The sequence below is a fragment of the Asterias amurensis genome, chromosome 17 (assembly GCF_032118995.1).
Source record: "Asterias amurensis chromosome 17, ASM3211899v1".
Lineage (NCBI taxonomy): Eukaryota > Metazoa > Echinodermata > Asteroidea > Forcipulatida > Asteriidae > Asterias > Asterias amurensis.
In genome coordinates this window covers 10,342,066-10,359,922 of record NC_092664.1, presented here as the reverse complement: position 1 = coordinate 10,359,922, position 17,857 = coordinate 10,342,066, and the positions used below count along the sequence as shown (strand labels likewise).

General features: G+C 39.7%; 1 protein-coding gene across 1 annotated transcript in view; it reads left to right on the top strand.

Moving 5' to 3' along the window:
• Positions 1-16,864, top strand: part of LOC139949888 (uncharacterized) — a 34,870-nt gene extending 18,006 nt beyond the window's left edge. The window contains exons 3-6 of the mRNA XM_071948453.1: positions 9,825-11,490; positions 12,105-12,458; positions 13,495-13,569; positions 14,862-16,864. Of these exons, the coding sequence (XP_071804554.1) occupies positions 9,825-11,490; positions 12,105-12,458; positions 13,495-13,569; positions 14,862-14,903 (2,137 nt within the window). The 3' untranslated portion in view covers positions 14,904-16,864. The remainder of the gene's footprint in view (positions 1-9,824; positions 11,491-12,104; positions 12,459-13,494; positions 13,570-14,861) is intronic.
• Positions 16,865-17,857: the final 993 nt, after the last annotated feature.

Sequence of the window (17,857 nt, the reverse complement as noted above, 5' to 3'; positions counted from 1 at the left end):
ACCAAGGCAATTACCAGTGGACACGGAGGCAATCATCTTCGTTTTGCCTCCTTGAAGTATCAGGCCTGAAGGCACTGTACACGTTTGGTAATTGTCAAAGACCAGTGTTCTCACTTGGTGTATCCCATCATAAGCATAAAATAACAAGTCTGTAAAAATTTGGGCTCAATCGGTCATCGAAGTTGCGAGAAAATTATGAAAGATAAAAACACCCTTGTTGAACGAATTTGTGTGCTTTCAGATAGGAATAAAATACTTCTCTTCTAGCTAGAAGTCTTTTGTTATTTTAGTGAGAAAATGCCTCTTTCTCAAAAACGACGCTACTTCAGAGGGAGTCGTTTCTCACAATGTTTTAGACTATCAACAGCTCTCCAATGCTCGTTACCAAGTCAGTTTTTAAGTTAATATTTGTTTTGAGTAATTACCAAACGTGTACCTTCCCTTTAACGGTGCTTTTGGAATAGTGATAGATTGTCTGTACGACCTTGGCACAGAAAGAGTTTTAAAAAAGAGAAAAAGAGAATGCAAACAAATAATCCTGCAATTTAATTTCTGTCAGGGTGAACTCCACAATGAGGCGCCAGTAAGGCGCCAGTTCTAGTAGATGATTTCCAAAGCCCTTTTTACACTTGCCAAGCCTCTAATACTTTGATCGCTTTGCTGCCCCTGACCTACCCCGGCAATTGGGCATACCCCAGGGAAATAACACTAGACATTATAAAAGCAAAACAAAGCTAAAACAGAAGAAATATATCAAACAAGGCAATAACTTTAAAAGTACAAAAGGTACAATCATACTGTATACATCACAGCAAGAAATGCAATGTTAATCTATACACAATAGTTATATTCAGCATTAAAAAGATAAGTCTTAAGTCTACATTTAAAAACAGCTAAGGAGTTCACATTTCTTAAATCTGCAAGGAGACTGTTCCACCCCTGGAATAGCCACCCCTGCTCTGGAGTGGGGGTAAGAGATATAATCCTGGCATATTCTTTTCAGTGCCGTATACATATAGGCCTACAATAGGCGGGGAGAGTGTAAAAGTGCGGTAGGGTAACCATGAAAGAAAACAACCTCTCGAGGCCTCCCCTGGGTCTCCCCTGGGTCTCCCCTGGGACTCCCTGGGACTCCCCTGGGTCTCCCCTGGGATGTATTCCACAGGGCTAGAGTAGTGTGAAAGGGCTTTAGGAAACACCCACCAGTCATGTCAGTACTGGCGCCTCATTGTGGAGCATTTAGATCGCCCTCTTGTGTTTTGAAATTTCACTGTATCACTGTTGACAACACCAGTGCAGTTGTGTAACCAGTGCAGTTACTGTACGAAACGTCAGGCAATTAACTTTTTTTTGTGCATTTATAATTATTAGCATTTAAAGACACTGGACACTAGTGGTAATTGTCAAAGACCAGTCTCCTCACTTGGTGTATCTCAAAATATGCATAAAATAACAAACCTGTGAAAATTTGAGCTCAATCAGTCGTCGAAGTTGGGAGATAATAATGAAAGAAAAAACACCCTTGTCGCACCATGGTCACACAAAGTTGTGTGCTTTCAGATGCTTTATTTCGAGACCTCAAATTCTAAATCTGAGGTCTCAAAATCAAATTCGTGGAAAATTTCTTCTTTCTTGAAAACTATGTTACTTCAGAGGGAGCCGTTTCTCACAATGTTGTATACATGTTCTATCAACCTCTCCCCATTACTCGTTACCAAGTAAGGTTTTGTGCTAATAATTATTTTGAATAATTACCAATAGTGTCCACTGCCTTTAACCACAAAGAAATGGCAAGAAAATTTTATCCTATTTTTGTTTTAACAATGGCAGTCCCAACTGAATACGTCTGGCATAAAAAATACTCTTCTTTGTTAGAAATAATATTTAAAGCCCTTCAAGGGAAACCTAGACAAAAAACATAAAACACGTCTGAAGTCTCTCAACCGCACAGGTGATGTATTCTCACGAAATGGCCATCTATCACTTAATATAATAGAATAAACCTGCCCCACAACCTTCTGTAAACTTTGCAAACTGACAATATCAAAGGCAGTGTTATATAACACATATCAATATTTTTCATCGAACTTTCACTTATAAAATATGAGTGCGTCTTGATGAGTGAATCTAAAGGTAAAGGTACAGTGCACTCTGACAATGAGAAACAAATCTGTTGACGGGCAACCATGCTCGCACGCCAAGTGACAATAAAACAGCTTTGTCACCCTCTGGTCTACTGGCTTCAGACTCTGTCCTGCCTATATGCATATAAGCAACTTGGTGACTGGCAGTGTTAAATATTGAATTTTCCTGTCTGGGGAAAATTACACAACTTGGCGAAGCCATGGGGTTTTGGATGTAAGTTGGGCAACAATTTTGGGCACTTGTTTTTTTTTCTTCTTCTTTTTTTCTGAATGATGTTGGGAGTTCAAACAGGAACATGCCTTACCTGCACACTTTCTTGAGGAAACTTGCCTACAGTGTAGGTATGGTAGAGGAGGTGTGATGAGGCTACGCAGGTACAGTAGTTCCAGGGCTCTATTGACTATCACAGATGGTTCTACTTATTCATTGGCTTTTTGTTCAAAAAGTTTGTCAAGTTTTAGGTTGCCTCCGTTAGGTTGCAGAAGTGTGTGCTAGTACATGTAGTCTTGCCGTGGAGGTAGACTTTTTACACTCACTTGGCTGTATGTAAAAGCAATTAGCACACTGATCAAACTACATGTATGATCAAACCAAGTGGTCGAAATAATCTCGGAATGCGCTAGTCTTGATTGGCAAAGGTTTTTTTGTTTTAGTCGTCGGTAGAAAGGGCAACAGCTACTGTTTTGGACGCTGACTTGGAGAGACTGGGGCAAGTCTATGAATCTGGATCGGATCTAGATGTTTGTGTGATACAGATACAGATATCACTTCTCCAGTAATTCATGTTGCGATGTCGGCGACTACGATAACAAAATAAACGTCGCCAATCAAGGCTAGGGATGTGGGATGTCCCACATTTCTTGTTGAACTTGAATGTGGTGTCCAGTGAGATTTCTTCAACTATGAAAGAAACGCTGACGTAAGAAAGATAGTCTTCCTGCTCCGCCGATTGAGGAAGAATGAACACGTGAGTACAATTATCAGTTTATACAAATTAAAGGCATGATATTTTAGGCTTTTATGTTATCCTAATATAATGCGTAATTTAGAATGTATAAAACAAAATCAATTATGTATTTTTGTTTTTGTAAATTACTGCTGTTTATTTCTGTTAAATAATGGAATAAAAGGGTTGTAACCAGTTCTTAAACTGCAGTTTAAAACCGGCAGGGTCGTGGCCAGGTGATAAAGGCCCAAGCCGAAGCAGGGGCCTTTATCGCCCAGCCACGACCCTGCAAGGTTTTAAACGGCAGTTTAAGAATGAGTCACTACTCTTTTTTCCACATTCATAAATGCCTTTTCGGTTTAAAGGCGTAATAAAGTAAGAAACTCTGTAAAACTTATCCGTTTTCCTGACGTCCTTGAGATAAGTACGTGTGTTGCATTTTTGTGACTGAGACGGTTTTCAGGTATGCATACGTGCCAACAATGTAGTATGTATCTAAATGTATCCGAAAACAACCAGTTATAAACAGCTCCAGCTGGTTAGTATCAACTGTTTAAACACCCCCCATGTGGTGAGCTCTCCACCAATAGGAATAGCGAAACTGTATTTATGAATAAATGTTTATGCATGTATAATCTTGCCTAAACCACATAATGAACAAACTGATCAAAAAAATAAATTTTGGGTGAATTTTATTTATCACACTATTGTTATGTTTTTCTCTCACACTAATATCTTCTTTTCAAATACCATGATTTTTCACTTGGGAAGCAAATAGTGGCATTGAAATGACACGCACCCATTCACTCATGGAAAGTCTGAAAGGTAGAACATTTTGTTCATCTCCATAATCCAGCACCCATGGAGTTATAATAACTCAATGAGACCATGTTGAGACTATCTAACCTTGAATCTTTGAAAGTTTTTTTATTTTCAATTAGTCGCTTTTGTTAAGAAAAAACTCACCCTGAGTTAGGAAAAGAGAGAAAGAAAAGGTTTTGTGTAAAAACAGATGACATTCATGTAGGCCTACCCTATTTTTGAGTAGCTCTTAATATACTTTAAAGAGTATGGGTACTTTTTGTAAGGAAAAAAAAAACAATGTCCACAGTTTTACATTAAACTTACACAGTTTGGAGATAATGATGGTAGAAATCTTGCCTGAAAATTTTACTTGCTGAGGTGCTGTAGTTTTTGAGAAATGAGTAAAACAATGTCGTTAAAAAAAAACTCATCCCGGTGATCATGAAAGCGAAAATTATTTTAGCATGTAGAAATGATTTTCATGACATTGTTTTACTCATTTCTAAAAATACTACCGACACCTCGGCAACTAATATTTTAAGGTATGCTTTCTACTGTCATTACCTTGAAACGGTGTAAGTTTAATGTAAATCTGTGTTCATTGTGTTTTGTGCTACAAAAAGTACCCAAATCCTTTGAAGAGTCAGTACCGGTACGAGAACTACCATTGTAATATTTTTGTTTACCCAAACATACACGGATGTCCGTTTAAAGATTTCTTGAGAAAGGAAAAAGAAACAAAAGGGTAAGGGCGTCACAAAAATGAGTCATTGTAGTCAATGTGTTTGGTTTCTTTTCAGGTCGAGTTGAGGTCGCCACATGAAGTATTCGTCATTGGAATTTAACCTTTTCAGAGACCACCATTCATGAATCAAACGAATGTATTAAACATTGTACGCCCAAATGTTGCTAGTGGTGTTGAATATTTTTTTTGCCCAGTCATTTTCAGAAAAAAAATATCAGGAAAATGGTTAGAAGAAATAAAAATACACGGTTTTGGTTAAGATACTACATTTTACCTGGAAACATTGGGTAGTGTCTATTCAGTTTGATATCTTTTCTCTGACCGACTTGTTTGAGCTGAATTAAGTCAAAGCTCACAGCCGATTGCTGACAATATGGGCATTTTTAGTACAGCCTAACTTGCAATGGATTATCTCCAAGATCAAGAAGAAAGTCTTCAAGTTGTCATCAACTCCTTTAGAAACTTCTTTGTATCATTTCAAGAAGTTATGTATGAGTAGAATGCAGCAAAGCAGGGATAAGTTATAGGTCCCTACTCATAAAACTCACTGAGTATACAATAGTAAAATGTAAGAACATGTCAAAATACAAACCATCACAAGACAAATAAAAAGGGACACTTTGTAAAAAAAAAAGAAAAAAAAAAGTAAAATAAAATAAAAACTATTACAACTTGTTGGCAAGTTTTGGAATGTAGTTCTTAATGTTTCCCTAGTTGTTCTTCAAAAATCTCCCTGATTGCAAGATGCAAATGCAAAAGATGCAAAATCACCAGTGACTGTAGATTTCACAATTCCACTGTAAAGGAGTTAGACTGTCTGGCAACACAGTGGCTAACATTGACACCAACTTCATCATTTAATCCTAGATTAATCTGAGTCATAATCATAATAATAATAAAAACAGTATTTATATAGTGCAATATGAATACAAATTCCTCGAAGGGCTTATATTATTATTATTATAATAATAATAATAAAAACAGTATTTATATAGTGCAATATGAATAAAAATTCCTCAAAGGGCTTAACAGCAAAATGAAAAGCATTTCGAAAACAGAAACTTGGGAGTCACAATGGTACAAGGTTTTAATACACTCTAACCCCAAAAAGGGAAAACACTTTTAGAGAACTACAATGCTGGAGCTTTACACATACGAGGTAACACCTGTTGCATCACATGCCGTTTACAAAAGAACCTGAAATTGGCAAAGGCAATTATCTTTAAAAAATAATATTACGTTGTCAAGTCCTTTCCACACCATCACCCAGCTTTGAACTGTGTAACTGGCGACCCATGTACAAAGTTTTTAAATTGATTTGAAGATTCCTTTCTCACTGAGGCCCTTTCTAATTCCAGGGAATTTAGCTAGTACATGTACATGTAGTTTTATACTGACACATAGCAGTGCATAAGTGCTGAAAAGAACTAACAGATGACAGATATTAATTTCATATTCTTAAAAAAAAAAAAAGAGAGCAACCTAGATTGATGTTGTTTGAAAAATAGAATAAGCTGTTCCAAATTGCTTTACCAACCAAAAGGACCTAAAGTAAAAGTGGAAAAAATAGCTATATGACGTTTCAATCATAATAGCAGAGTCTTTCTTAAAGGGTAAAAGTGTCTTTGAGAAAGACTCTTCTGCTAGCGTGGAACCGTAAGGCCATTAAAGGAACGTTACAGAATTGGTAAGAAAACAAAATCGTGAAGATCACAGATTTACATCACACTTACACGGTCTAATGATGATGATAGTAGAAAACATCCCTTGAAATATTTCTGTTTGGAATGTCATACTTGATGAGAAATAAATAATTTAACCTGGCGTTTGGAGTTTATCGCTCAGTGAGCGTTTTATTAATCTTTTTGTTTGCATCAATGTCATTCAAAATGTGTAATTGGTTTTTCACTATTTTCTCGTGACCCAGATGGCTTATCGATCTCAAACTTCTGCAGGTTTGTCAGTTTATGTATATGGTGGATCACATAAAGTGCTTACACTGCCAACAACTGTTTTGTTAGCAAAATTCTGTAATGTTCCTTTAACTATTTTTTTGAGTATATATACATGTAGACATCATTGTCAGCATAGACATCAGTGGTCTGCTGGCCACATGCCGGTTATGACACCTTAGTGACCTAGTCAAAATTCACTCCATGGGGTCTGGCTGTCTTGTTCAGTTTTGAAAACCATTCAAATTTAATACAAATTATGGACAAATGCAAAAGCTGACAGACCATGAAAAGCTAACTGGTCCTGGTTGCCAGTCACCACTAAAGTTGAGGTCAAACTGTGGACATTACAAAAACTTAACACGTGAGAATCGACATGTATTGTATTTTTGGTCTGTGTCATGTTATTGAAGGCACTGATGGACACCTTTAGTAATTGTCAAAGACTAGTCTTCTCGCTTGGTGTATCTCAATGTAAATGCATAAAATAACAAACCTGTTAAAATTTGAACTCAGTTGGTCGTTGAAGTTGCAAGAGAATAATAGAAGAAAAAAACACCCTTATTGTTTGCTTTCAGACGCCACAAATTCGAGACCTAAGCTAAGGTCTTGATTTCAATCCATATACTTTAGTATTTTTTTTTTCTTTCAAAAACTCTGTGACTTCAGAGTGAGCCGTTTCTCACAATGTTTTTTTCTATCAACACTTACTTTGGAATATACAAATACTTACAGTAATTTTAAAAGTATGACATTCTATCAGCAATCTATAGTTCAAGCTATGACTCCCTCTTGTGTACAAGTATTTTTTATATGTAATCAATATTAGCATGTTTTTTTACAGGCACTGGTTACTATTACTGCTTGTGATATCTAATAAAATAGTTAAAGTAATTTGTTTTGGTATTGTGATGTGAAAAGGTTTTGAAATTAAATCAATTAAAAAGAATACTAAGGAAACATATTAAAATGTTGTGTTGACTCCCGCTCCTGTCCTTTCAGTATGTGTTCTTTTGAATATGGGAGACTTTTGGGACGTTTGGTGGCAGCAGACTTACCAGGTAAAATCCATTGTTCCGCGTAATGTGCGCATACTCAGAACTACGTAAACAATGGAAATTTACCTGGTAAGTCTGCTGCCACCTAGCGTTCAAAATTCTCGGATTGGAATGGTGTCATGGTACAGATACAAATATTAGAACATACAAACATGGGGTAAAAACGCTTATGAACTCAAATTTCTTATAATTGTATCCCAGCTTAATCCCGGACAAACTTCATGGTTGCATGATGATAATATCTATTTTGATTTCATACAGCTAAACTTGCTTGAACAAGTATGCAATATTCAGTAATACCTTTAGCAGGCCTCGAAAAAAAAACACGGCACCCACAGAAATTTTACCTTTGATACCTCTGTTAGGTTCCAATACAAAATTACATTTTTCCCCCAAAAAGTGCCCCTTACAAAACAGAGGAAAATGGCTGTGCCCCCTGGAGAGTGAAGTTCAAAGCCAGCTTTAGGCAATGACTAAGCTTGGGCGATATCGATTTATTTTATTCACGATATATCGCCGACAATATATCGCGATATTTGAAATATAATCGCGATTAATTAAATTTGACATCATCAGTCTTCAAACTCCAAGTGAAAGTTATAGAAGAGACAGTCATAGCATAAGGGAGTTGTTCTAATGACCTATTCTTCTGGTTTTACTCCAAACCTATGGGGTGCAAGATGTCTCAGCTAGCAAATACATTGCGATATTTAATCGATATCGCGATATATCGCAATTATCGCGATTTATTTCGATTAAAACCAAATCCATCCGATATCGAAATCGTTTCCAAATTAATATCGCGATATTCGATAATATCGTGATATCGCCCAAGCTTAGCAATGACTGTTCACAATGTATGATGTTACACAATGTACATTTACAAGTGATCTGTGACACTGTCTGGCAGAATAAAGAAAGATTCCGTTTTACAATCGACCAACTGGACAAGTTATAATAGAGAGGATACAGATACAGATACAGATACGGTTATGAATACCGATCGTTCAGGGCAGCCGCGTGTTGGATTTTTTTTTTCGCAAACTATAGGTATGTTTGACTTGAGTGCGCTCGCATTCATCAGAGTGTTTTTGTGTTTCCATAGACACTGTGTGCGATGTAGTTTCAGCAGAGCATACCCAGTCAAAGGTAGTCCAATGATTAGGATCAAAGTTTTGCCTCAGGTGAGGAAGTAAATTGACTGAACTAATCAGTCTTTACAACTCCCTGTCAGGGAGTTTGAATGGAGTGTTCACCTCAAATTTGTAACATGTTGTCATCAAACATCTAGGGCAAATGTGTCTGTACATTCCAACAAAGCCTAAATGTCTGCGCCAGTCAAAAGGTCGAATTCAATTTTTCTTTTGATTGAATATTATAAAAAGATTCCGGAATGAACTGAAAAGTCTCTCAACAAACCATATTATTTGCAATGGATGCCATGGAACATTTTGGATTGTTAGAAATTTCACTTGAAGGGTAGTGAACACAGTGGCATTTTACACCGTTTTATCGTTAGGTTAGAGACTTCTAAAAATGAACAAACCATATTATAGTTGCAATGGATTCCATGGAACGTTTTGAATTGTTAAAAATTTCACTTGGAGGGTAGTGAACACAGTGGCATTTTACACCATTTTATCGTTAGGTTAGAGACTTCTAAAAATGAGCAAACCATATTATAGTTGCAATGGATTCCATAGAACGTTTTGAATTATTAGAAATTTCACTTGAAGGGTAGTGAACACAGTGGCATTTTACACCAAATTGTAACATGAGGTTAGAGACTTGTATTTTTTTACCCAATTTATACGTAAGGACTCCACCTATTGCATGTCGTGGCCGAGCGGGCGATGCTGTCAGCAGCAGGGTGTGGGTTTGAGTCCCAGTCAGGACACTTGTGCTCTTGGCATGAAAAAAGTATGGAAGGTAGTGCTTTATGCTGTACCAGCCAGGCTCTTAGCGGATGATACCCAGGCTTTGAAGGGTGAACCCTGTTTCAGCCACAGGGGTAGGTGGTTATGTGCTCCTGGTGGCAGTTGATATGGTCAATAGCCTAAATCAGTTCAGTGTGGTCCTCACCTCAAAGTGGCAGTGCAAGGTTGACCTTAGAGCCTCTCTTTAAAGTTATGTACAGATGCTTTAAACCAGTTTATAATTTCCTTGATGCACAGATCTTACACCAGTAGCTCCAGTTCAAGATCCAGATCCAGGTCTAGATCTCCACAGAGAGGACGTTCCAAATACCAACCGCAGAACAAAAAAGGCGCCAGAGGGCGCTCTCGTTCTCGATCCCGATCGCCTGTGAGGAAGGACCGCAAAGGACGGGGCTACAACAAGCAGCAGAAGCGACGTTCCAGATCCTTCTCGCCAAGAAGTCGTGGTTATGGCAGGACGAGCAAGGCGAGGTCGAGGTCCCCGTCGATGTCCAGGAGGAATGACAGCTACAAATCCCCAGCTGGCGACATTAGGGTTAAGAATGAAAAAGTCGACTACAAACAGGAAGCGCAACCGTTCCTACCTCCTAAAAACCAGGTGGACGCCCGAGGAGGTTATCAATTAGCAGGTGCCGGGCAGCAGACACATCAAGACAACAGGCTGAGACAGCCAAATGAATCCAGGCTTCCTCCAGCAGATAATAACATGTACAGAAATGACTTTGATAAAAGAGCCCAGATGCCAGGACAGTTTTATGGACCTCAATCCCCTCCCAGGGAGAAAGGCTACGGCAAAGAAAGTTTCAGGGAAAAGGAAAAGACAAAATACGAAGCCGTGTCCCCGGAAGATCTGCACTTTACCAAATCTCCACAGCGGAGTAGCTCGCCGTACAGTCGTAAAACGATGAAGATCAAGGAAGAAACGATGGTGAAACCGTTATACCCAAACCAAGAATCCTACGGCCCCGCTGAGCCTCAAAAAGTAAAGATGAACCCACCACCCATCATTCGACCGATATTTGATCCCTACTCTGTAAAGATTCCCCGCCGCAAAGATGAAGGATTGAAAGAAATATTTGACCGGCCCGAGTTGAAGGGGCGTTGTGTCCCCGAGGAGACCGAGGTTGCCCCTGAAAAGAGATTCGTAGCAGTTCAAGAGAAGAAAGAGCCTGTCGTGTACAGGCAGGATGTGCACTTTACCGGCACTCTACCTAGCGGCACCCTTCCGCCGCAAGCACAGGCCAGGGAGTTCATCGACCGGCGAGACTCTGCTCCTCTGAACTTTGAACCTCAGAGGATGCCGTACATCACTCCAAACCATCAGCAGTTTCCCTTGAGAGGAAACCAGGACATGGTCGGCAGCGGTCAGTATCCGAGTCAACCGTTGACCTACCAGGTCCAGCCCAACGAGCAGTTCCAGTCGGTCAAGGATGTACAGCATCTGGCAGACTACAGACAGGCGACATTCGTCCGTGGTCCGTCACCGCCTAATCCGTCGCCTCAGCTGAATAATTTTGATGACTCCATCTCCTATCAGTATCCTCCGGATGATCTGCACGACTTCAAGGGTCACCACGACCTACGGCATGACCTTGAGACTCGCCGCAAGCAGATTGAGCAGCAACATCTTCCGCTGAGGAGTATCTCCAAATCAAGGTCCAGATCCAGATCCCGGCGAAGGAGCAACAACCGCTCCCTGTCTCCGCTGCCGCACTACAAGAATTCCTCGTACCAGCGAAGCAGGTCAAAGTCCTACGACCGCTCTGACTCGATGAGATCGAGAGATCGCAGACCTGTTCTTGAGAGGCTCGGTGATGTGCCAAAAGGATCAAGAAACAACTCTTTCTCCGATGACGGTGGGAAGACGACTGATTGGAGAAGCAAACAGAAGAACTACTTCTTTGTAAGTGAATTAAAACAATCTTTTCTTCCTAAATCACAATAGACTTGCTTGATGCGACATTGTTACTGTTAATATGTGCACCTCTTACATTTGTAAATCTGAAGGAAGCTGTGAAAAGAGGGTATGACATTTAAAAACATCCCTTAAGTGATTTGGTGGGATCCTTCCTCACTCCAATGAGTTTCTGCTTTTTATATCTCGAGTGTTTTTACAAAGTGAATAAGTATTTAAATTTTTTTGAAGTGTTGTTTTCCTTGATGCTATAAACATTTTCACAAAGTGTCAGGATCCGTTACAACATGATTTTTTAATTATACTAATTAGCATTACCAAATGTTGTCTTTGTGAGGGCAAGGCCATTTTATTGTGCTAAGGGGCACTTCCTTCCATTGGCAAATTGTAACATCTTTGTGGAACTTTTGAAGTGGGACCAAAGCCAAGACCAGGGCAACAGAGGCCCTCCATGGCCATGATGTAATTGCAGCCCCGTAGTTATTATAAGTCACTGGTTAAAGTTTTAGCTGTCGTGTGTAGGAACATTCATGTTCTTGTTTTCCTTTTTTAGGGGGCGCAGGTGAAATATTTGTAACTCTGAATGTTTGTTTCCCAATCAGCATGACAGGGAAGATCACTCCAATTCCAGGGACAGAGACAACCGCGACAAAGGCAAGAAAGCGACGAAATTCCCAAACACGACACGGGGAGTCGTTCGTGGGCGTGTCCGGGGCTACCTCGGCAAGAACTTCATACCGGGATTCAAGCGAGGAGTGACGCGAGGAGGCGTCGGGAGATACCAGCGAGGCGGTGTTGGACGAACGGTGACGACAGGCTTCGGGAAGAGTGACAACAGCAGCAGGACGTGGACCCACGACTTGTTTGATAAGGAGAAGGATCTGGACGATAGAGGGGACGAGAGTAAGAAAGACAGGAAGAAGGTGAAGAGAGACGGCAAGGAAAAAGATAAGAAGGTTTGTACATGTTCATACTTTGCAAAACAATAGTTAATGGCCTGATGTTTTGACCACAGCAAAGTCTATCTCGAAGGCTCACAATAATTGTATTTTGTTAGTTTTTACTGTAAGTTGTTTGTAGTTTCAATCAATCAAAGTGTACATTCCTAAGATTATTTGTATGCGTACATATTTATATATTATAGGGCTAAACTACAGCCGTCGATTTCACAAAACTCTTCCTAACTTAAGACTAATCTTAGGACTTAGGACGAGTCCCAACCCTGCGCTGTAGCATGCAGACCTTAAGATTAATCCTAACTCGAGATAAGACGAGTCCTAACTCTTTGTGAAATCGACGGCTGGTCATTGCTCATTTGGTAAACGATCTTTTAACTCTTTCATTGCCCGCTTTCTAATTGCGTTTTTAACCGAAATGCCTAGGTTTTTGAGGTTTTCTGTTTAATAAATAAATAAAAAAGTGTTTCTAACCAAATGAAAATTTATAACGCCAATGTGTGTAAGCAATGTATACTCGGTACTTTCCAGAGTTCTTTGAAAAGAAATCACAGGCATTATTACTAGGGTGGGACTCGCCCACGACATTTGCAACTCTAGAGCATTGCTTACCAACTAGACAGAACTTGGGGAAAGTACTGACTATACAGAGCTACATGTTGCACACATCGTTGTGAGGGTACTCTTAATCACGATGCAAATTTAACATCTACATGTACATGTACTACATTGTAATTCATAAATAAGCCCATAGTAACTTTGAACTTTTTATTTATTATTTTGTTTGACATAACCTTTACTGATTTTATGATATTTTGTAAAACAATGTTTAGTCACAATTACCATAGATCTTATTTTACAAACTTTGTAGGCCTACTGTATTTTTCTTGCAACATTATCAATATTTTAATCAGTTTTACAAATATTTTTGTTGTGTATCAGCTGTGTACTGCTTTGATGGAGGGCTATGAGTTTGGTTTAAGATGGATGAAGTTGAACAAATCTTTGATTAACTTTTGTCGTCTGTTATGTTCAGGTTTTAAAACTAAAGGTGAAGAAGAACAAGAAAGTGAAGAAGAGTCCAAGCCACAACCAAACTGATGGAAAAGAGGTGAGTTCAAGTCATTCATTCTATGGCAAGGGTTCATAGCGGAAGGGGGGGGGGGGGCCAAGGGTTCTTAGTCTTTTTCAAACTGATGGGAAAGACGTGAGTTCAAGTTATTCATTCTTTGGCAAGGCTCTTAGGGGCAGGGAGGAGGAGCAAGGTTCCATAGCGGAGTCGCAGGAGGGGGCAAGGGTTCTTAGTCTTTTTCAAACTGATGGGAAAGACGTCAGTTCAAGTCATTCATTCTGGGGCAAGGCTCTTAAGGGGTAGGGAGGGGGGGGAAGGTTTCACAGCGGAGTCGCAAGAGGGGGCAGTCTTTTTTAAAACGATGGGAAAGAGGTGAGTTCAAGTCTTGCATTCTGGGGCAAGGTTTCATAGCGGAATGGGCTGTGCAATGGTTCTTTAGGGGCAGGGGGGGGGGGGGGTTCTTGGGGGGCACGGTGTCTTTTTCCAAACTTGAGTGGGAAAGATGGAGTTCAAGTCGTGCACTCTGTACTTTTAAAGGGAGTCTGCTGTATTTTGACCGCATGAGGGCGCTGTCATCAATAATTTTATCTTTTCCAAGGGTATTTTATGTGATTATTGTCTGCACAGTTTTATCGTTGGCATTCTGTCACTTCTGTGGGCAGTATAGTTTTTAGTCGCTTCTAAGCTGGGTTATAACGGCTCCTTTTGTCTTTTGTCCGTGCTGGATATGATGTCTGGTGGTAATGTGTGCCAGTCTTTAACTGTTTGGGATGTGAATGAATATTTGAAGCAGTCTTTTTTGCCAATATTTAAACTGTGCAGACGATTAATGCATTTACTCCCAGAAGTGATACAAATATTTTTGAGAGCGCCCTCACAAGGTTTTGTGATGGTTTATCGAACCATGTATCGAAACATTCATTTGTGCATTTTAATCACATTAATTTTTTGGGGAGGGGCGTAAGGTTCTTAGCGGGGGAGTGGGTAATGGTTCTGAGGGCTCCAACCATCCTCCCCCTTGTGTTTTGTGGAAGTATACATCCATTTCCATGTTAAAGTTTACACACTGTTGAACTTAAGGTGCCAGGGGTGGATTTCACAAAGGTAGTCCCAACTTAGGACTTGTCCTAGGCAATGCTAGGAGATAGGACTGGTCCTAAGTTAGGACCATTAACTCATCCTAACTTAGGACTGGTCCTATCTCTTAGCATTGCCTAGGACTAGTCCTAAGCTAGGACTATCTTTGTGAAATTCAACCCCCTTCCTGTACCGATCTTTTCAATATTTATTAATGTATGTATACCTGCATGTGTGCTTTTCTTTTGTTACAGAAAACGAAGAATGATTTCCAGCCGCAGAGTGCGATGACATAAAAACAACCCAGTCGGGCGGAATCCGCTCTCCCTCAATGATGGACTTAAAGACCTACATTTGTATATCTAAACATGGAGCGGGATACCAACGATTTTCCCCTTCATCCTTGTAGCGTCCATTGCTGGCCAGTACATTGTATTTATGTTAATAGTGGAACCGGTGGAAGTGGGTAAAGAATAATTGTAAACGATTGATTGACCTTGATGACCTTTGTTGACCCCTATTGACCTTGATTGACCTTGATTGACCTTGGTTGACCTTGGAAAGATCAAGATGGTTGGTAGCATCAAAGTTAAAAAGAGACGAGTAGATGTTGCTGCTATGGGAGACTTTTGGACGGTCCTTTGTCACATTTCTCGCCAGTAGTGCGTGTGCTCAGAGCTACGCGCACAATGAGCATGTGGGCGCACCAATCAGAGCCACAAAAAAGGGCTGTTAAAGTCTCCCATTAAATAAGTGTTTTTGACGACATGAGAATGTTTTATGATATGATGATCCAACTGCTTCAGTGCAGGGGCGTAGCAAAGGTATTTTTGATTGGTTGTGATGGGGGTGGGGCGGGACGGGGGAAGGTTATGAAAGCGAACTTGTCACAAGACATTTTTTTCTTGTGACCTCGCTCTCAAACCCCAGCCTACATTCCCAAGTCACTGAGGCCGAGCTCCCGAAATCCCCCCCCCCTGCAAATTATTTTGTTTACCATCAAGTTTGTAGTGTGGTACGTACGACACAACCGGAAGGTTACACCCCTATGTTCCGAAACCTCCATGTTTTGACAACCATATATTCCCTAACCCTAACCCTAACCCTACCCCTACCCTAACGTGTAAATTTTCAGATATTTTTCGGAACATGTAGGGGTGTCGAAACATATGGGTGTCAGAATAGAGTAGTCGCCAACCATTTTTTAAAAGTTAACTGCATGCTTTTTTGTAGTTTACTGAGTGAGCTGTTGATCATCAAGTAGAAATATTCTGTAAAATAAGACAGTGTCCATGTTCGTGTCGGAGCAAATAGGCTCATAGCAAAAGCCACAGCAACAGCCGCAGCTGTAGCCACCAATTTGGACCTGGCTTAAGTTTATTCATTGAGTAGTCTGTTTACGTATATGTTTGCAATAAATAGTGTGCTTTAAAAACAAAGGGTGGGTCAGGATACCAGTCTCTGAACTTTTCTAGATGTGGCCCTTTTGGAAATCATTATTCAGGCCATTGCTCGGAAACCGTTTGTGGTAATTGTTTCCTACAAACTCATCCTCGAAGCAAGTTGCTCCATTAATTTATCCATTTTGCTTAAAGGCAGGGACACTAATGTTAATTACACAAAATAATGATTAGCATAAAACCTTACTTGGTCGTGAGTAATGGAGAGCTGTGGATAGTAGAAAACATTGTAAGAAACGGCTCCTTCTGAAGTAATGTAGTTTTCGAGAAAGAAGTGATTTTCATGAATTTTATTTTGAGACCTCAGAATTACATAGATTTTGAGGTCTCGAAATCAAGCATCTGAAAGCACACAACTTCATGTGACAAGGGTGTTTTTACTTTCATTATTATCTCGCAACTTTGACGACCAATTGAGCTCAAGTGTGTTATTTTATGCATATGAATTGAGATACACCAAGTGAGAAGACTGGTCTTTGACAATTACCAATAGAGTCCAGTGTCTTTGAGAGGCTCTCTCTTGGATTTTTTTCAAAACTGGGGGGAAGTTTGAACCCTAATTCTGGCCTTTTGCAGAGCTGCCAACTCGCCCTGATTCTGCAGAAAGTTCCCTGAAAATAAACCAATCTTTGCATGTTGTGATCAACCATTTTAAAATCTCCCTGATTAGGGACAATTTGTTCCCTATTCGCCTCTCTTAAAGGATTTGGGTACTTTTTGTAACACACAACACAATGTCCACAGATTTACATTAAACTTACACCGTTTGAAGATACTGATAGTAGAAAGCAAACCTTAAAATATTAGTTGCTGAGGTGCTGTAGTTTTTGAGAAATGAGTAAAACAATGTCATGAAAGTACGTTTTTTACATGCTAAAATAATTTTCGTCTCATGATCACTGAGACGAAAATTATTGTCATGACATCGTTTTACTCATTTCTCAAAAACTACAGCACCTCAACAAGTAATATTTTCAGGGAAGCTTTCTACTACCATTATCTTCAAATTGTGTAAGTTTAGTGTAATTCTGTGGACATTGTCTTTTTTGTCCTACAAAACTTACACCGTTTGAAGATAATGATAGTAGAAAGCAAACCTTAAAATATTAGTTGCTGAGGTGCTGTAGTTTTTGAGAAATGAGTAAAACAATGTCATGAAAATATGTTTATTACATGCTAAAATAATTTTCGTCTCATGATCACTGAGACGAAAATTATTGTCATGACATCGTTTTACTCATTTCTCAAAAACTACAGCACCTCAACAAGTAATATTTTCAGGGAAGCTTTCTACTACCATTATCTTCAAACTGTGTAAGTTTAGTGTAATTCTGTGGACATTGTGTTTTTTGTCCTACAAAAAGTACATAGACCCTTTAATATTAATGCATGAGGTATGTCACAATGCTAACTCAAAACGAGGTGATGGGCGCAGCCACTGCAAGTGATGGGGAACGTGCGCCCATAACTCTGGTGTTTCTGATCAGCAGAGTGTGGGTTCGAATCCCCAGCCGCGACACTTGTGTCCTTAAGCAAGACACTTAACCATTGCTTCGTCCTTCGGATGGGACGTAAAGCCGATGGTCCCATGTGTTGTATAAATGCATGTGAAAGAACCCAGTGCACTTATCGAAAAGACAAGGGGTTCGCCCCGGTGTTCCTGGCTGGATTGGCAGCATATTGCGCCACAGCACCTTGTAAACCATTACATGGCGCTTAAGGATTAGGTCTTATATCTCAAAAATGCATAAGTATAAAGAGAGACGTATTATGTTGAATGTATGTAGTTC